Raw genomic sequence first — 20,858 nt, forward strand, 5'->3', positions numbered from 1 at the left:
GACAGAGAGTATACGGGAACTCTATCTCCTACTCAATTTTGCTGTGAATTTGAAACTCTTTAAAAGACAGTTCATTAATTTTTTAAAGTGCGGTATTCATGGATATCATATGTACAGCAACATAACTTTCTAATTCTTTCCTTCCATTTTCAACTACCATATGTAATAAGTTTCTAATTGTTTGGACATCTGGAACAAAACCAGTATATCATGTCTCAGCATTTCTACCAGCTTGTGACTCCCTAAACACAAGTCCCTATTGTCATAATACTAGTACCCAGATGAATGCCTAGCCCAGAGTAGATGTTAACTAAATGTTTATTAAAGGCTTCAGGAAAAGCAATGGTAGGGGAAAGAAAGGGGAAAGAAAACCATAGTAGGAGCTGCAGTAACCTTACTTGGCTATTTCCTACCCCCCCCCCCCCCCCCGTGACCTTGGGTAAATCACATGTCCATTGAGATTCATTTTCGGTATCTATAAAATGGAGATAACCTCCACTCCTTGTGAAATTGTAAGGACCAAATGAGATGCACCACCTATAAAAGTCTTTTTAAGTTGCAGAATGCTTTAAAAAAAAATCAGCTACTCTTACTCATGGCAAATGACTACACAGATACTACATTAAAAGGGAAAGAAAAGGAAGAAAGGGCTGGATGGAAACAAGGAAATGAGAAAGTTAAAGGAAAACAAAGATATACTCAGTTATCACCATTCAAACTACTTGGAACAAGGTTCCGTACCTCTTCCTCCTTCCATGCACACGACAAACAGATACCAGACACATGCTTTCTTTCACATTTTCCTCATGTTCTCTTACTCACCAATTTTTCAAATGTTTACCAAATGCAAATAGGTACCAGGCCTTGAGCTAGGAAAAGGGCACAAGGCACAATCACAGTCCTCAGAGAGGTCTAAGTCTAGTGGAAGAAACAGACATGTGAACAGATTTATACAATGGAGTGGAATCAAAGCCCCCCACCTCCCACAAAACCCTAATGGGTTGGGTACAGGTAGGGGAAAGGAGATGACACAGAAAGCTCTCTAGGGGAAAGGATCCCCCAGGACACATCATGGAAAATATAGTCAGCAAAGAAGGAAAGGGCATTCCAAGACAGAGGAGACTAGGCGGTGGAAACAGACAAGGGCATCAAATCAAAGAAGACCTTGTATGCAAGGCTATGGAAGCTTATTTCATATATGATGGGGATCCACTAAAGGGTTTTAAGATGGCTTGGTCAGATTTATATTAAGAAGCTTTACTTTCACCCTCTGTGGATATTGCTATTGCTGGAGACAACTCTCCCAGGCACCTGTTGCCACTCAGCCTTGGAACAGTCTGTCTGGTCTCTAAGAAAGGAGTCAGATGAGAAACTTTGACACTTCACAGGGCTTGCTGTAGTCACACTTTGCAGAGACAGGGGGTGTCTTGCTAGTTCTCAAAAGAAAAAAAAATTGGAAAACTTGTTAATATATTGAGATTTTACTTGCTATGTGATTTCTTTGTGACTGAATGAGTCCTTGATCCATCCTCCAAACAAGTGAAATCCTAATCAGGAGTCTAATCTGAACACTGAAAGCTTGTAGTAAAAGTCAAGCATATTGCTTCCTCTTCTTTATTAGCAGTCCCACATAGTATGTATGAATTTGCTCTCTCCTTTTTTTTCTTAAGTCCTATCAGGAGAAGAATACTACTTGTGTGGGTAACAGACGCACACGGTGCTGGGGGGTGGGTCTGATAACCCATCACTTGACATCAACCATTTATGTCACCACTAGACCACTTTGAAATAGGGTTAACATCCAAATGTAAATTCTTGGATTTTTTTTTTTTTATAAGAATACCAATTCCATCAAACAAGGCAGCTAACTTCTACCCCTTTGCAAATGAATTTCAACAACTTTACATCATGTCAGTCTCTTTTAAGATAAGGGTACTTTAAAAACAAGCCAAGGTCTAAGGATACAACTTTGTAGGTTTCGAACCACCCCCAAGAAGACAAAAATATCTCAGGTTCATTAAGGGAATGAAATTGGGTCCCTCTCCCTTTCACCAGGACACAACTACCCCAACCAGCATCCCAGTGTTTGTCCAAAGAGAAGACCCTCAGCACTGGGGAAAAGTTCTGAGTTGGGGACTTAGGGCCATCAGGGTGCGATTGCTTTTCACCCCGCTCTTTCCCCACACAACAAAGCTTCAAGTAGTCTGATTTGCTGAACCCAGCATCTTGCCTGTCCCCACGCCCAGGGCAGGATTTGGGAAGGATTATTTTTAAACTAGCAATAGCAACACAAAATGCAAGAAACTCATTACATTTGATTTCTTTTCAAGTTACCTTACAAATATGGTCTTTAAATCATAATGAAAACACTCAGAGACATAAATTGCTGCTTAAACCTATCCCCTGTAGAAGCTATCTTCTGCTGTGAACAGATGAAAAGGAAAATATTTCTGAGTGCTCTGGGTCCCTTACTCAGCAGTCACATATGAGCTGCAACTGAAAAAAACACTCACCAAGTGTTTAAAAATCTGCTTTAATTATATTTCCATGAATTCCAAGAAGAACATCATTGCAGTTAATATTACAAAAAAGCAGAGAGGGACATCTGAACATGCAATAAAAAATGGATTCACAGTGAAAATAACGTATGTTGGTTCTAAAATATAGTTACGTGGCTCCGTGAAGGGAAAAGGTTTCTTCTAATTATCTATTTACTTGGATTTTATTATGAGAAAAATGCTTTGTTTTTTTTTTTTTTGCTCGACAGCTTTGGGGATGTTTTCAATCTGTGCTACAATTACTGTTAGCGTCTGACAGAAGTCCCTCGTTCTGAAAGCCATTATTTGCAGTCTATAATTTAATCAGAAAATTCAAAAGTACAACAAATAGCTTGGCAACTGTGTTCTTGTTACATACAAAGCCGTTAGCAAAAATATGTAACAAAATTTATGTAAAACAAACAATTTTGTCTCTATATACAGAAGTTTGTTTTCTCCCTCACACCCTCCCAGCCTACTCTAAAATGAGAGGGTGTGGGGGGAACAGCTACCAATCTCCTTTGAACTCTTATTCTGCCTGGGGTAGAGAAATCTTAAAAGGTAGGGTAACCCTTTCAATCTTCTTTTAGCTGAGTTATAAAAATGAGTTTGGGCTTCTCAGCAAAGAAGGAAAACTAGGAATGATGACGATAGCTTTAAAATAAAGAATGTACCCCTTTGTCCTTTGCAAAGTTTCTTAACGAACTCAGCAATTAGAGAGTAAAACTGACTACATTTGTGACTGTGATCTGAGGACACAGAGCAAAGGGGGTGGTAAAGAAACGTACACACATCATAACCCAAGCCGCTGAGAACTGTCACACCTAGGGCATGCACATATTTCTTACTGACGGCATTTACACTTCGGGGAAGAGAGATCATATGCACATGGGAAATGTCACCCCAATCTATATACAAACACATAAACAGGAAGAACATGTGGAGTCAAAGGGAGACCAAAGCACAAGTTTAAAAATACATTTTAAAATCATTTCAAAGCCAAGACCGTATTTACCGAAAACTCTGACAACTCTACGGAATACCTTGTAAACACTGAAAATGCAGCTTTACGTAATTCACAGTCTCAAAAGAAAATAAATTTCTGGTTTGTCATCACTGTTTGGCTCGGTCTGCAAAACAGAATTATCCGGACAAAACTGGTCGACGTAGCCAGGGCGCAAGGCTGCGCACGCCCCTTCGGGGATGCCGCGGCCCTCCGGGCCCCCGGCTTTGGTGCTCCTCAGATAGCCTGCGATGTAGGAGCCGGTGGAGTGCCGGTTGCCCGCAGGCAGGGGCGCTGACGGCTTGTTTCGAAGAACCACTCCTCCCGCGTGGCTGGGGTTTACACCTTTTTGCTTGTTGGCTTCCTGCTTTTCTTTGGCACGACTGGCAATATTGCGCACTCTGCTCTGACTTCTGGATGACAGCTTTCTGACCAGTGCCCTAGGGAACTGGTTGGCATCCTGCTTTGAGTAGAGCACTTGACAGCCCTCGTCCTGGTCAAAAGACACAAGCTTCCGCAGCTGCTCGGTCAGGGCGTCTATAGGCTCTAAGGACTTTGTCTTCACAGTCACACCCTTCTTGTCTCTAATGCCAGTTGTAACAAAGCTCTTACTGATACACTGGTACTTGCTTTCGAAGTTGCAGGCAATGTCCTCTGACGTTAGGTCCCCCAGACTTTTGGATTTGCAAGGACTGGGCAGCTTCAGAGCAGGCAGGGGAGGATGTGTGGGCTGCTTGGGGATGGGGGCATGCGTGGCTTCATCACTAGACAGGGGCACACAGGTCTGGTTCGTTTTTGCATCTGAATTTGAGCAGGTGTTATGCATAAAACCAGCACCCTGAAAGGCTAGACAGGAAATGCTTTGATTTTTGACATCTTGAATATTGTTGAAGATTTCAGAGACAGAAGAGTGGACAGTCTCTTTACAGTAGCCATTTCTCAAACCTCTTTGAAAATGTTCCACCACATCCTGACCGTACTTCAGTTTTAAAGGAGAATCAAGGTGACTTGTGTCCTCTCTTCTATATTCATAGGCTGTTATAGACAGGTTTTCTGAGTCCTCATCCATTTCCACGAGACTGCTCTCTCCAGAATTTAAACAGAGAGTGGCATCGGCTATTACATCTTCCAGCGTCGAGTCCGTGCAAGTGGCAGGGCCGTGGTTCTTTAGCATTTCCCAGTCTTTTCCATGGTTGGGACTTTTTGGTAACTGGCAGTGAGAAGTGTTAGAGGACCCAGGCAGGCTGTTTTCCACAGCCCCCGTCTTGGCCTTACCAGAAACGTTGTCATCTGGTTTGGTTTTAGAGACAGGAGTGCAGGTAGTTTCGCAAACTGTGTGTGTGGAGTGTTTGGAGGTCTCGGGACTTGAGAAAGCAATTGGCTCAGGAGATGAGCACAGGAAGGATGACCTGGGTTTTCCCATGGAAAAGTCATGCCTGAAAGGCAATTTTCCATCTAAGGGGGGCAAGGGAGAATGACGTGACACGGCACTGGCACCATGGACGTGAGAAACGACTGTGAGGTTTGCCTCATCGCTGGCCTCCTCACACTGGCCAATCAGGGCAGAGATGGAACTGCCCGGCTCGCTCTCATTCGTTAAAGTGACATCGTCAATAAGATGGGAAATTTCACTCTCATGCAGAACGGCAGTGGAATGTGAGTCAGGTATGTCAGAACAGAGCGTAGAGACGTCTGACAACGAAAAGGATGTTGCAGCTCGGCCCTTACCCCAGTGACCTTCCAAGTTCTTAATCTCCAAATTGCTTTGAGAGAAAATGCTTCCTGACAACGTGCTTTTCTCTTCCACAGAGCCCCCCACATTGCCACTTTCCTTGGTTTTCACACCACACAGACCTTGTGTTGGAGTAACGGCAGGATCAAGAACCAAACGCTGCCGCGGGGAGAGGGATTGGCTGGGGCATTCATGTTCCCGGCAATCACTTGACACGTTTGCTTTGGCTCTCCCACCCTTAGGACCTGGCACTCCCCACGGTTCTCCCGTGATTGCCATGCTGGCAACAGACGTGGTGGAGTTGCCTTGGCTGATGTCTTTGTGTAGGAGAGCGCTAGAGGAAGAGGACAACTTTCTGTTGAAATTTGGAAAATGTTGGTCTTTTACACTTGCCTTCCCTTTTCTTCCATCCTTATCTTCTGCTGAATGAAACAAAGAACATTTTAGGTAACATGTATCGCTTTTTATAGACCCTGCAAACACTCATGTTTGTCTTCAGACAGACAAATGGAGAATGCAGATCTGTTACATCGTGACAGAATATAGTTATGGATTGCAGAGGTTTGTAACAAAGTGTCTGTGTGATGAATAAATGGTAAACTATATTTATAGGAATTTCACTGAAGCTTCCCTTTGAGTATCTATTACATCAGCTAAGGATGTAATATTCATTGTCAAAAAAAAATGTCAATGAGTTACCATACTTTTACAGTGAGGATTACCTTAAGTTGTTTCCTATTCAGATTTGTACTACACAGAAGCATGGCAATAAAAATAGAACAAGACAGTTCTGTTAAACGAAGTACTGTGGTACCTGCAAGCAAGATACTATAAGCTTTCAAAGTTACACATGTATTAGTAAAAATCACAAATCATATTATTTTAAAAAACATCTTGGCAAAACAGCTACTTTAATCAGGTTCTGAAGCAGGTTAGAAGGTACAATAAATGTATTAAAATACCAGTATCTATTTGAGGTGTAAAACTAAAGACTTGGTCACCAATTCTATGCTGGTGCTAATATCTAATTTTTTGTTAATCATATTTTTGTTTTTAATACACAAATTTCATACTGCATTTTCCCCTAAAAGAGGCAGTAAAATATTGGGCACCATATGGAAAGCTATAAAAACACAAAATTCACAATACTTTGGGCTACTCCATCATGCTTAGGATAATGCTAGGATAATATCAAATGTTCAATTATTCTTGATCTAATTAATAGCTTTTTTTAATGCTTTCAGTCAGGATATATCAAAAAGAAGAATTTACTTAACTTACCAAATGCCTTCCTAACTAAAGAAAAATCCATCATAAAAAGTTTGATAAACCCAAAAATTATCAAGGAAAAAATGAAATACCCTATGATGTTACCACTCAGAGATAGCTACTGTAACCTTCTTTAGAGGGACAAAATTATATACAGAATTTTGTATACTGCATTTTCCCCACTTTTTTTTTTCTCCATTGTAACTTGAATCATTGCATGGCTATGTTTGTTCAATTGTTACCATAAGTCTCATATAATATACATGAAAATGACAAACTTATATAGCTATTAAAGGGAGGATACACACATCAACTAAATATTGCTTTCTGGGTTAACCAGTATTGATTTCTATTGAGTACAGATTTATCTTCCCCCAAAATGGGGTTCTGAAATAAACTTTAAAGTATGTATTTCATCTCTTCTCTGACACTGCTCCTAGCAAAATTTCAACCTTTAAACTCTCTTTTTCTCTTCAAATAAGCCATTCAAAAATTCATTTGTTCCCTTAGAATATCTTATAATAAAAATCCACATAAGCAAAATGAAGTTTGTGAGAAAAGAGAAGACTGAAATTAGATTGATTGATAACAGGAGTATTTTCCTAAAGTAAATAGGTATCACATCATACTTGTCTGACTGGATTCCGATTTAATTAAAACTCTTGTTGCAGAGACATCAAATGGACAGTTTTGGTGCTTAAATTACCAAGGGCGGGGGAAGGAGTCACTGACACAATTCAGGAGCTCTTTGGTACCGTGCAAAGCAGGCATCATTCTTTATCAAGTTCTTGATATGAATGAAAAAGCATTATGCTCAGATTAAGAAAAAGATGGGTAATGCTTGGTCCCTATGCTTGAGGAGCCTATAACCGGACAGGAACCATGGACATGCTTCCTTCCCTGCCAGTATCTGGGGATCAAGGAAACGAGACCACAGGAAAATATCACCTGAGCTACCTCTTGAAGAAGCAAAGATTTCTCAAGTAAAGAAGATGGCTTGCTGTTAACATCTGGCTTTACTTCATTCTCCATAAACATTTCCAATCATGGAAATGTGTTATACATTGGGGAAAGAAATGCAACTACAGGTAACTTCAGAAGAATCACTATGATTCTATTTAACCTCAGAACCATCAGTAACATTTGTACCCACTTGGTAAAACAAGATCTCTGCTCCTATTTTGCAGGTTTCCCTGCACGGCACCTCGCAGACCCACGGGCTCTGTACCATCACACCTGATCATTGCCCTCTCATTACAAACTTCGATGTTATTTTAAGGCTTTAGGTGACTAGAAAATAGCTCTTCTACCGCCCTCTTCCCAAAGTTTAAAATCCTGTCTAAAGGTAACATTAAAAATTACTTATTTTTTAGTATATTTTTACTTTGACTATAAAATGTCAACCAGGTCCTAATGGTAATCAGGGACCAGAATATGGGTTCAAAGGATTTATTCTTAGAGAAACGTAAAGCATCTTACCCAGGGAGCTTTCCTTTCCGTCAGTGTCCTTTGCTGTTTCAGATACAGGTAGGGACAAAGCCCCCAGCAGACTTTTGTCAACAGGCATAGAGACAGGGCGCTCTTGCAGACTCCGTGTGGTCCTCCTCAGGACACCATCCTGATCTCTCGCAGCCTCAGACACAGAATCCTTTATCTCTACCATTTCTTGGAAGCCCATTTTGCTCTTTTTCCTGCCTTTGGCTGGAGCGCTGGCAGTGCGTCGCAGAATTCTATCTCCAATTGATCGTTTCCGAACATAATGGGAATTGTTTTCTGAAGAACCGTGTCTGGGATTCTTATTGAACAATCCCTTCAGACCTTGGAGCTGTCTGTTCTGAAGACACAAAAGAATGAAGCACAAGTTAAGCAAATCCCACTGTGGCAACCGCTTGCCTTTGACATGACAGCTCCATGAAAAATGAACACAAAACAAAATTTTACAGCCATTGAAGTATATTCAAACCAAGAAAATGGCAGCTCACAGCATGTCTACACAACACCATGCAAGTCTTATTGACCTTACTTTGTGAGGAGGCAGCCTTCCATTTTCACCACCAAGCTACCCAGAAGTTTCCTACCCAGAGATGATGAGGTGATAGGAAAAGTTTCCACACTTAATAGACTGTTATGAACTTCGGCCGCCTTAAAGCAACAGATGCATGTTTCAAAGTGGTAAGCAGGAAATGGAGTGATATGAGAGAGCATGCTGCCATAACCATTTAAAAAGAAATATGTCGGCAAGAACAAAGCACCATGCTGAGAAACTACCTTTGTAGCTCCTAGAAAGTGCAATATAGTATAACTGGGGTTGAGTATTAAAGGACTCCACTGCAAGGGAAAAAAACAAAACACAACAAAACACAATTTGGGCTCATTCAAGAAAAGTGGCACAAGTAAAAACCAAGGAGAAGAATAAAAATGCTTCTATAAACCCTTTCTTCCACTTTCGGTGAGTGTTAGTCACAGGTTCATTCGTTGCTCAGCTCATCACCTCCGCATTGTGGATTATGTATCCCAACCCAAATACACCTTGAAAGTAATATATAATGTGACTTGAGGAAGACATCTATGTAGGAACATGGAAATCCTATGGAACACTTTCTTTTTCACATTTTAATTTATTTCTGGTTCAAGTTTTAAACGAATTCTGAATTTTATTGTTTCCCTCAAGCCTGATAAATGCTAGAGATACTACTACTTTCGTAACCTGGGATTCCTAGAAATTCAAGAATCATTTTCTAACGTTTACATTTGTGTGCAATTGTGCCAGAGGAAGCATTTCAACAAACAGCATGGGCAGAAACCAAGGATTAAACACAGAACATCACAGAATAAAACTTCACTACTCTTAGAAATTACAATCCTTAGTGCCCCTCCCATAGCAGCCGATGTACAGCTAAACATTATACCCTCTAATTCAGCCTGAATCGGTCCACTCCCTAGAATTTGGCTTGTAGTTATAACAGTATTAATATTAACCAACATTTTTGAACATTTACTATATGGTAGGCAGCTTTCTAAGGATAAGGATAGCGTATTGACGAGGTAGGTACTATTTTTACCCTACATTTATAGCTGAGGAAGATAAGGCACAGAGAATATATAGAAGTCTACAGGAGACTTTCTAATAAAGAACACTGGACATTCCAAGGTGCTAGTCAATGCTCTTACAGTCCTTCCAAATCACATCTGGTCCTGGAAATTCATTCTAGTGGCCAAATCCCCAATTACTTGGTGTGCCTACAGGATAGCCCATTGATTTGTAAACCTCAAGTGAGCTGTGTACTGAAGAGAACAGCACGAGGAGAAAAATAGGTTACATTTTTATAGTCTATTTCTTAAAAGAAAGAGTCCTTATAAAGTCCTTAAAATTCCCGTGGGTGGGGAGTTTTAGGTTTTCAGTTAAATACAAAGGCACCAAATGAACACCTCCTGCCTAGAACTGGCTAGAATCACAGTCTGGTTAGTACTCGTAATTCATCAAACATTCTGAGACACTACATTTCCTGCTGCAGCCAGCTAGGTCCTCTTAAGTATTTCAATAAAATTTAACGTTTAACTATGTATTTATTGTTTTAGTGAAACAAATGATCATCTGAGAGAATAGCAGTTTTCTCATAATCCCAGAGAGCCCCCCTGGGTGGAAGCAATGAGCACACACCCCAGAACAATGGAAGGAACACATGTGGATCAAGATGGGACCGGATAGGATAGCACACTGGGCTCGCTACGCTTCTCAACAGTTTTCTGCTAAAGAACAGCTTTGCCAAGATGTATGTTCCTCTTAAGCGATTAGTCAAAAAATAAGTTTGTTAAGGACTGCATTGTTGCTGCATGTGGCTTTAAGCACTACAATCTTTCTCACCTTTCCATAGATTTCATTGATTGTTATGTGGACAAATATGGATGCTTCTGTCAGTCCTTCCAAATAGACATGCCGGTAGCCTGATAAAAGCAGAGAAAACAGTTTCTTTTTACTTGAACTTACATTTGGCTTTCCCATTGGTGCAACTGAATTAAGTATTTGACTTTACTAGAATTCTTTACATTTCATAAAACATGTCAACACTCATATAATACGTAGTTTATATATCATATATGCCATATGTTGTGTATATCACATATCATATATTAAGTTTTCCAAAGAAAACTGAATGGTCAGCCTAGAAAGGAAAAGCCAGCCTATACCTACCCGGCACTAAGCTGCTGAAGGTCACGGTTCTTTGTCCAACAAAGTCTCGTCCAATCGGATCATGATCCCACACAAGGAACCGAACCAAAGCTATTTCTGGCATGTGTACTGTAAATGTCAGGGTTTCTTCCCACACAGGGTTAAATCCTCAGAGAAATAGGAAGAGAAAAATTAGAAAAGCAAAGGGCTTGACTAAAAATGAATTGGCAGCATCGCCTGCAAAGCAGACTGAAAATTGCTTGCAATGGTTATTAAACTCGTGAAGATGACCAAGCCACTCCAGGATGCCTTCCTGAAATAAAGCCTTGGAATTTGCCCCATTGCCAGAAAATAATTGGTAGGAAAATTGCCTTTAAATGATTACATCAATTCTAATAATCTTTGATGCCAAATTGCATTGTAGGGAAAGTTCCTTTAGGCAATTTCAGAATGCTTCAGTAAGCTCAAAGAGTACCTTTAGTAGTGGTCTAAGAATAATGTTTTAGGAAAAAAAAGGAAAAAGAAAAGAAAAGAAAAGAAAAGAAAAGAAAAGAAAAGAAAAGAAAAGAAAAGAAAAGAAAAGAAAGAAAGAAAGAAAGAAAGAAAGAAAGGGAGGGAGGGAGGGAGGGAGGGAGGGAGGGAGGGAGGGAGAGAGAGAGAGAGAGAGAGAGAAAGAAAGAAAAAGAAAGAAAGAAAGAAAGAAAGAAAGAAAGAAGCAAAAAAAAAAGAAAGAGAGAGAAAGAGAAAGAGATACTTTGCCAAATATAATCATTCTTCTCACCCACAAAAGATTCTGCTACTATAATAATCACCAGCAAACATTTTATAAGGTCCTGTGCAGGTTCCAATGCCACTGTACATATGGCATCTTACTTAATTCTAATGGCAATCCTCTAAGGATGGCAAGACAGGGTTTTGGGTTTTTTCTAATTCAGAAAAAAATACATACTATTTTTCAAAACTACACAACTTTTTAAAATTACACAAGTTATAAATGCTTTTTTAAAGGTAAGAAATGTAAGTATTTATAAGTCATTTTGTAGTTGAGAAAATTGATATTCCGAGAAAAGAATACACCTAAAGTCACACTAATTACAGAGCTGAATTAGACTACACCCTATTGTTTTCCAGTGGCTTCTCATGAAGCTAGACCTTAATACATGAAAGATACATTTTCATAGCCATTGAAAATAAATAGAAAGGTATATAATTCAACGCATATTCTCAAAGTAAAAATACACTTATTTCTTGATAAAATTTTCTCAGACAAAATAATTATATAAACTGCTAAAAATTCAAATACTCTGTAAATTTGTTTCTCTTTTCTAAAAATGCAAATAAGTTTTATCAAATACAGCAATCAGAAGGCATCAGCCACCTGACCCTATTAAATGCCTCAGGTAAGGAAATAATTATGGACTGAAATCACTGAGATGCCCCTCCTGAACAAGAGAAGAGACTATGTTTTTGTTAACTTAGTAATGACCTCTCAATTACTTCTGAGACTAAAACAAAAACAAAAACCAGAAAAAAACACACCACCAATGGGCATTGGTAGGAAAATGCAATATAGGAAGTTTGCTTCCTTTAAGCATGTCATTTCCTAAAGTCATAGGCTTATGCTATTCTTGAATCCCCAAATTCCTTTCCCTAAACTAGAAAATACCTAGGGTCTCACTATGAACCTCTAATTTCCTGAATGTTCTGAGCATTGAGGTTTAGAGTTCAAGTATTAATGACTAGAGACTGAAAAAAAATAGGTATGCCACAATGTTTGTCAAATATATGAACAAACCCCATTTAAGAAGATTACAAAGAAAAAGACATGAGGCTTGGGTAAAGAAAGCTTTGTTTTACATCATGACCAGAATACAAGAATGCTGCCAACAGACCAGATGCACATATCAAGAAGTCAACTTGCCAGTGCATGCTGCACTTGCCTTTAGAGTTTTACATGCTCCAGAAAAAGAATGAAAAATCATCAAGACATGTAGGCTTCATGAATGAGAGCTTTGAAGCAACTATGTCATGAAAACACAGAGGCATTTTCCTAATTTTTAACCCAGCCCTTTAAAATAACATTTATTCTCTTTATTAGGGAAAACACACACACACACACACACACACACACACACACACACACACACACACACACACAATTTGCTTCAAAAGCAAAGAATTTAGGAGCCTAGATTACAACATCCACCAGAACATACCATGCACCAAACCCACATTTACTCACTTTTATGTGTTTAAAAGATTTTAACATAAAATTCAAATGGCGGTTACAAATTTTAGGGATCTGTTTCTTTTCCACATAGATAAATTTTTCTTTTTCAGTACAAATTTTATTTTTAGAGCTTCTAGATAAAAAGTAAACAGATTATGAGGGCACCTGGGTGGCTCAGTCGGTTAAGCGCCTGACTTCAGCTCAGGTCAATGATCTCGCAGTTTGAGCCCCGTGTCAGGCTCTGTGCTGACAGCTCAGAGCCTCGAGCCTGCTTCTGATTCTGTTTCCCTCTCTCTCTGCACCGCAGCCACCCACCCACCCCCCGCCCCCGCCCCCATTTGCGCACGCGCTCTCTCTCTCTCTCTCAAAATAAATAAATAAATAAATAAATAACCAACCATTAAAAAAAGAAAAGCAAACAGATTATCATCTTACCATTGTCATCTACTACGCGAGTTTGATCTTTACAGCAGTCTACTGGCAATCCAATAATTTCAACTTCAACAAAAGGATCAATGATCTACGTAAATAAAGAGAGTATTATTACAACTGATACATTTCTATGTGTGTGTTAATTGAGAATATTGGCCACATTTCAACAGCAAACCATTTTATTAGGTGCTTACTAAGAAAGAGAAACTGAACAACAGATTTAGATATATGAAACATAACTAGAAGATTAAATTTTTGTTTGCCAGTATTTACTGATGCTACACAAATTTTATCCAATGAACCCACAAGTCCAGTTCAAGGTATATACCCAACAGAAATGAGACCTTTTGTCCATGCTCAGAGCAGCCATATTCATAATAGTCACACATTGGAAACAATCTACATGTGTATCATGAGTAGGAGGGATGAATTGTGGACTATTCATTTCATGACTATCATACAACAATGAAAAAGAAAAAGTTCTGGTACACAGACATAACGTTGAGCAATTCAGACATAGAAGAGAATATACTAGGGGTGCCTAGCTGGCTCAGTTGGAAGAGCTTGCAACTCTTGATCTCAGGGTCGTGAGCTTGAGCCCCACAGTGGGTATAGAGATCACTTAAAAAATAAAATCTTAAAAAAAAAAAGGAGTACATTCTATAAGAGTCCATTTACATACAAGTTGAGCATAGCACAATTAATCTGTTGTGATAGGGGTTGGTGTTTGATTTGAGGGTTGGGAATACCTATTTACTGGAAGAGTGAATAGAAGCCTCTTGGGGGGTTCTCAGATGTTCTGTCTGGATCTGGGTTGCATAAACAATAATTAATCAAGCTATCCACATTTGATTTGTGCACTTTACTGTATTTAAATCAACTGAGTACTATAATGTAACTTTAATTTTTTTTTAATGTTTATTTATTTTTGAGAGAGACAGAGAGACAGTGTGAACAGAGGAGGGCCAGAGAGAGAGGAAGACACAGAATCTGAAGCAGGATCTGGCTCCGAGCTGTCAGCACAGAGCCTGATGAGACCATGACCTGAGCTGAAGTCAGACACTTAACTGCTCTTTTAAAGTTATATTAGGTCAAAAAATTAAAAGACTAAGAAGGAATCAATAGAAAAACTGAATGCTTCGTCTTCTTTCCCACATCCCCTACATCCCCTATCCTCCAGAAGGGATCCTGATTTTATTATGCAAATAAGCTCTTTTATCATGCAAGTTCTGGATAATGAGCAATGAAAGACTGGAACCTAAAGAGTCCAGAAAGAGCAGATCTAAAAGTGTAAAGGAGAGACTAATGAAGTCTGAGAAAACATGTTCTAGGAACTGGGGAAGTAAGGGGAATATGGTGTTTTGGGGGGAGCTTCAGGGAATAAGAGCTAGAAGAATGCTGGAAAAACATGTTGAGAAAATTGGGTGGATACACATACTTTTTGTCTACTACATAAACTCTGATGTTTATTCATTTTCAATAGGGCATTTTATGCTAGAGGTTTTTCCTTTTAATAGAACCCTGGGCTAAAATTGGACAATTGGGTAGCTCAGATTTTGGGGGGCAACTAATAAGTATGACTTCTGACTTCTGTTCATAAGGAATTCAAGAAAACCACAGACTTGAAGAGCAACTTCCTGCTTCAAAACTTGGCTCCTGTGCTGCCTTAGGCAAGTATCTGTGCTTCAGTTTCCTCAAATGCAAACCTGAGACACCAGTGTCTGCTTCCACATACGGTAATCCAGCTGAGATGCTGGAAGAACAGAATTGGATGGTTGGCAGCAAGACTGGAAAGAGGTGTGGGAGGTAGAAGTCCAAGGAGATGGTAATATATCATATGTGGAGAGCAAAGACAAGATGAAAATTTAAGATGACAATCAGTTTTCTGAATGAAAGCAAGACTAATGGTTATTTCATTCTCAGATGGATAAACAATGTGAGAGATCATGGGTTGAGAATTCAGGGAGCCTGGATAGGGGGAAAAACTGTATCTTTATCTTATCTTTATTTTCATTAGCTTATGACTAAAGCCCAATATAATAGTACTAGAATTGTAATTTTGTATCTGGTAGAAATCATGGATGCTTTTGTGTCCTATTACAGTTGTTGCAGAAATTTCCATGTATCATCTACATTTATCACGGCTTCAAAATTCTAATAGTTAATAAACCAACCCCTAGATCCTGCTATTTATTGCATTAATAGATATATGCATATCACAATTTATTTTTAATATTTTGATAAGTGAATTTCAATATAACTGATTTCCAGTATATCCCTACATATTTTATTTTATGCATCAAAATTATTATTCTAGAAGGGGTCCAGATGGCCACATTATATACCAAAGGGTTCCATGGCTCAAGAAAAGTTGAAATCTCCTGATAGAGAACCTTATAAGCCAAGTTAAGGAGATTGGGTTTTATTTTAATGACCAAAAAAACCATATTTCCTCATATATATAAAAAATTACTCTAACTCCCCCACACTATATATTAGTTACAAAGGTAAACAGATAACTAGACAATGAAAAACACCTGGAAGAAGCCCCCTTATTCAAGTAATGTGATCAATCACTGAATAAAGTGACATCACACAGATCCTGATGTGATGTACTGAGAAGGACACAACATTGCCCAGGGAGTACTCCTGACAAATACATTTATGTTTATTCCATTCATGAAGAAGCAATCAGGACATTAAATTCAAATTGAAGGACATTCTAAAAATAACTGACTTGGGCATTTTGTAAAATGTCGATATCATGAAAACAAAACAAGAAAGCCGGAGGACTGCTGTAGAATTTAAAAGGACCAGAGAGGGGCACCTGGGTGTCTCAGTCAGTTAAGCCTCCGACTTCAGCTCAGGTTATGATCTCACGGTTCGTGAATTCAAGCCCCACATTGGGCTCTGTGCTGACAGCTCAGAGCCTGGAGCCTGCTTCAGATTCTGTGATTCTCTCTCTCTCTGATTACCCCCCCCCCACCTTCATGCTCTGCCTCTCTCTGTCTCTCAAAAATAAACAAACATTTAAAAATGTTGTTGTTGTTTAAAAAAAAAAAAAAAAGGGCCAGAGAGAAATGACAATTAAAAGCAATGTGTGATCCTTGATTGGATCCTGAATACATAAAGAAAAAAAAAGGACATAAGGACAATTTGGGGATAACTGGAGAAAACTGAATATTGATTTTATATTAGATAATATTATTGCATGAATGTTAAAAGTCATGCCTTTATTATGGCTATACAGGAGAACGTTCTTATTTTTAGGGGATAAATGCTGAAGATGGTATGTATTTAGGGGTCAAAGGTCATAATGCCAACAATTTATTCTCAAATGACTGCAAAGAAATGCAAATGTGTGTATTTGCACTTGTGTGTATATGTATGTATATATACACACACACACACACACACACACACATAAAATATACTTATGCACACATACATAAATACATTTACACATGAAAGAGAGAGAAAGGAAATGTAACAAATTTTGTAATTTTATAAGTGAATCTAGGTGCTGGAGATGTGGCATTAATTTTACTATTCCAACTTTTCTGAGGTTTAAAAATTTTCAAAATAAAAAGTTTGAGAGAAAAGGTAAGAAGTGAGTCCTCATTTTTGCAGACAGTGAAGAAGAGAAAGAAGGAAAGGAGAGGTAAGGATACATATTCTGACACTGCCCAATTACTCCTGCTGCTTAGAGGACAGAATGGCCACAGGGAGACCAGTCAGCGGGGAGGTTACCACAGCAGAACTGACAAGAGACAATGGTGGTGTGGATTAGGCTGGAGGCAACCGAGATGGAACAAATGGTCCCATATGAAGTTCCTACTTTCTGAGAAGTAGGACACGGTGCCATCTGTTGAAGATGAGAAGGAAGTGATGAGAACACAGGTTCGAGGAGAGAGAAGGCTGGAAATGGCCACTGTGGAGAATGGGAACGAAGGTTGACAAGGTGAGGTGGATGGCCGCAGGGTATCACGGGTCAGCTGAGATTTGCAACAAAGAGCTTAGGGTGGAACCGAACACCAGAGCTGTGTGGTGTCCCCAGTCAACATTCAAGATCCAGGCAAAGAGCCTGCGGTGATAGACCTTCTCTGAGAAGAAGGACATGAGCATGCCTCCAAAATAGAAGGTACACTGCATTCCAGAAGGAACCATGTGTGCTTTGCCCATAAGTCAGTTGATATCTGATGAGCTGAGGTCAGTGCTCATTTGTGAACACATACACATACACACATAGAGAGAGAGAGACAGAGAATTCTGAAGATATTTCAGATACAATATAAACATAATAAAATAATCACGTAATTAACATGTTCATACATGTGGCTTACCTCGCCTCGGTCTCCAAACATGGAGTCTGGAGGTTTGGGGAGTTGCTGTCCGCTGATCACTTTCAGGATGAGCTGCTTTTTGGGGTTGGCAGGAAGTGGATCACCAGAGAAAGGGTTGAAAGTACCTAAGCCAAATAAAGCGGAGGTTAAAATCTGAGGCTGGTAACATGGGAAAACACACACACACACACACACACACACACACACACACACACACACACAGTTTAAGCATGTAGAACAAAGAAACAGCAAATGCTGAATTACTACAGTGTTTTTTAGAGAAAAGAAATGATCATGTAACTATCAGTGTGGCTTTTGACCAAAGGCAATGCCAGCTGGCATGTCTATAGCTGTGGTTTTTGCTAGAATCCATGCTCCCAAAGGCAAAAGAATGGGCCAATTTGAAACATCTGTGATGCAATTATCAATCATGGCATGAGGGAAGAGAAGCATATTATTGGAATGCCAATAGTGTAGAGAAGAAGAGCAGTTATGTCAGATGTGAATAATCCCCTAACTTAAACTATCATAGGTATAGACAGTGAATATAACAAACGGAAAGAAGACCTGAAACTGAGTAAACAGAAGAGTAAGAAAACATGCAAAGCATAAAATCCAGAAGGCACATCTGTCAACGCTTTTTTACCTGAATTGTTAAAAAGCCAATTTGGAAATTTTTAAAAGAATTTTAATGAGCAGAGCCAAAAAGAAGTGTTTCTTGATCTAACGCTACATTATCTTTTCTTTTTTGTTAGCGCTAACAAAGACTAAAAGGGCTTGGTACAATGGTTTCAGGTGGTATTTTAATTTTGCTAGCAGGTTTCAGACTCACTTATACTCACGGAGTTTCTGAAAGACGGGGCTCAGACCTTAAAAGGCAGCACAATTTTATAAGTGAGCCCAGGGAGTATCACGCTGGGACACTGGGTTTCAGATAATGATCCATGGCTATCCACGTCCCCCTTAACATAAAAAACCTCACAAGAGAACATTCTAAACACCATGCTACCCAAACATTAAACAGTTGTGACAATTTGCATGCCAATACCTTAACCTATCTATTTTTTTAAAAATCATGTTGCAGGGGCACCTGGGTGGCTCAGTCGGTTAAGTGGATGCCTTCGGCTCAGGTGATGATCTCATGTTCACAGATTCGAGCCCCACATCAAGCTTTCTGTTGTCAGTGCAGACCCTGCTTCCAATCCTGTTTCCCTCTCTCTCTCTCTGCCCCTCCCCACATGCTCTCTCTCTCTCAAAAGTAAATCAGTATCGGGGCACCTGGGTGGCACAGTCGGTTAAGCGTCCGACTTCAACCAGGTCACGATCTCGCGGTCCGTGAGTTCGAGCCCCGCGTCGGGCTCTGGGCTGATGGCTCAGAGCCTGGAGCCTGTTTCCGATTCTGTGTCTCCCTCTCTCTCTGCCCCTCCCCCGTTCATGCTCTGTCTCTCTCTGTCCCAAAAATAAATAAACGTTGAAAACAAAAAAATTAAAAAAAAAAAATAAATCAGTATCAAAATTTTTTTATAAGAATCATGTTGGAGAACACTGATGTATCACATTTTGCAGAGAGTTCCTTCAATAAGGTTACCTGCATTCAGAGAGACAACCATGAAATGAACACACACCTTTGCACATTTGCTGGGGTTTGAGGACATAGCCACAATTGCCATTTGTCTTGAATTTGGCTCGATTTAACTGCATCATTCGCCCTTCAGACTGGTAGTTCAGTGCCACTGTGCAAGTTCAAAGTTTGAGAGAATTAGGCAAGACAGCAGCATAGAGTCAGGACATACAGAGAACCGCTTCTTCCCAAGGCATACGCACCTAGCTGGCAGCCTGCGTTCCAGTACGGCAGAGGGTTGAAGTTACTGGAATCAATGCGGTAAGCAGAGGGGTAAATCCTCGTGAGCTGCTTTTGGTTATAAATCATGAACTGCTCCGATTTCTGCTGAACCACCTGATGGGCTCTTGTTTCGCTAAATGATAACACATTCCCTGTGGTGCCTGGCAGTTTTTAATAAAGGAAAAAGAAAAGTGAGAGCCCCTGCCAAGAAAACACCAGTCACCAAGGACTTTTACCTACGTCAGATTATACCCATAATAAAATGCAGAGCAAAAGAGTGAATTCAACCAGAGTAGCAGTAGCTTCTAACCAAGAAAGATCCATAAAGCCCCATTCTTTAGCCATTTTGAGGACTCTTTAGCCATTTCGAGGCCAAATCAGAGGTGCACGTCTGGCTGGCATAACTGCATGTTTCTGAGTCCCCTGTTCTCCCAGGAATTCAAAACATGTCACTAATTCATGTCTATCTGGCTAATGTGATGAGGGCTGGCACAAAAATTGCTTTTTAGGGGCATGAGTCCAACAGAGTATCTTTGCCAAAGATATAGACAGTCATGGATAAATAAAACTATGAAACTTATTCCTGACCACAGGGAGACATTCATTGAAGGCATTCATCTGCAAAACATTCATGTGAAACACATATTAACGGATAGCATTCAGGGTCCAAGAAAATAAAAGACCAATTCCAAAAAAGAAAAAAATGAGTTTTAATGTTAACTTAGAATTATGAGTTGGAGTAATAGTGGAGGAAGATTTGTAAAGAGCATTATAAAAAAATAAAATCTCAGAAACAAGAACCATCATCCACCCTCCATACATACAATGAGAAATATAAAGGGAGGAAAAAGAACAGGAAGCCTATATTAACGTTTCCTGACTATCATCAGGAGGTGTCAATCAGGGCCAAGGTGGCTGCCAATTTGAGGGTCATGATGGAGGTAACCTCCCACCAAGCATTCAATTTCCTACCCTTTCCTCCCAATCCCATGTCTATAATGCCCCTACTACTCCTACCCCTTCACCAAACATCCACACCCTACCTCCAAAATGACCAGCCATATGTGTTCTGAAAGAAGCCAGCCTAAATAAAGAACCAAACTTGCCCAGAGCCTCATTCCCATTTCAGTGTTTACTCTGACAAGCTAAATATGTTGGAACCCAGACTGAGGGACACAGCTCATATAGCCAAGGAGCTGAACTACAGAGTCTTGCTGGGCCAGCTGGGCCAGAACCATACCCACACTGCATGTTCATTGGAGCACACAGTTTCCCAGAGTCCCTGTTGTCCTCAGGAT

The 20,858-nt window shown here is 39.8% G+C and overlaps 1 protein-coding gene across 8 annotated transcripts in view; it reads right to left on the reverse strand.

The window, feature by feature from the left end:
• Nucleotides 1-2,517: 2,517 nt before the first annotated feature.
• The window catches only part of PLCH1 (phospholipase C eta 1), a 221,855-nt gene continuing 203,514 nt past the window's right edge, over nucleotides 2,518-20,858 (reverse strand). For 3 of the 8 annotated variants that reach the window (XM_086674569.1, XM_086674567.1, XM_086674571.1), the window contains 9 exons: nucleotides 19,542-19,721; nucleotides 19,343-19,450; nucleotides 17,718-17,842; nucleotides 13,378-13,462; nucleotides 10,734-10,880; nucleotides 10,407-10,486; nucleotides 8,810-8,869; nucleotides 8,021-8,375; nucleotides 2,518-5,694 (listed from right to left, as the gene is read on the reverse strand). In XM_086674569.1, the coding sequence (XP_086530695.1) occupies nucleotides 3,614-5,694; nucleotides 8,021-8,375; nucleotides 8,810-8,869; nucleotides 10,407-10,486; nucleotides 10,734-10,880; nucleotides 13,378-13,462; nucleotides 17,718-17,842; nucleotides 19,343-19,450; nucleotides 19,542-19,721 (3,221 nt within the window). In that variant the 3' untranslated portion in view covers nucleotides 2,518-3,613. The remainder of the gene's footprint in view (nucleotides 5,695-8,020; nucleotides 8,376-8,809; nucleotides 8,870-10,406; nucleotides 10,487-10,733; nucleotides 10,881-13,377; nucleotides 13,463-17,717; nucleotides 17,843-19,342; nucleotides 19,451-19,541; nucleotides 19,722-20,858) is intronic. The other 5 variants (XM_086674568.1, XM_086674570.1, XM_086674572.1 and 2 more) reach the window with 3 other exon arrangements.

This window comes from Puma concolor, chromosome C2 (genome assembly GCF_028749965.1).
Source record: "Puma concolor isolate L17-30 chromosome C2, mPumCon1.1.hap2, whole genome shotgun sequence".
Classification (NCBI taxonomy): Eukaryota; Metazoa; Chordata; class Mammalia; order Carnivora; family Felidae; genus Puma; species Puma concolor.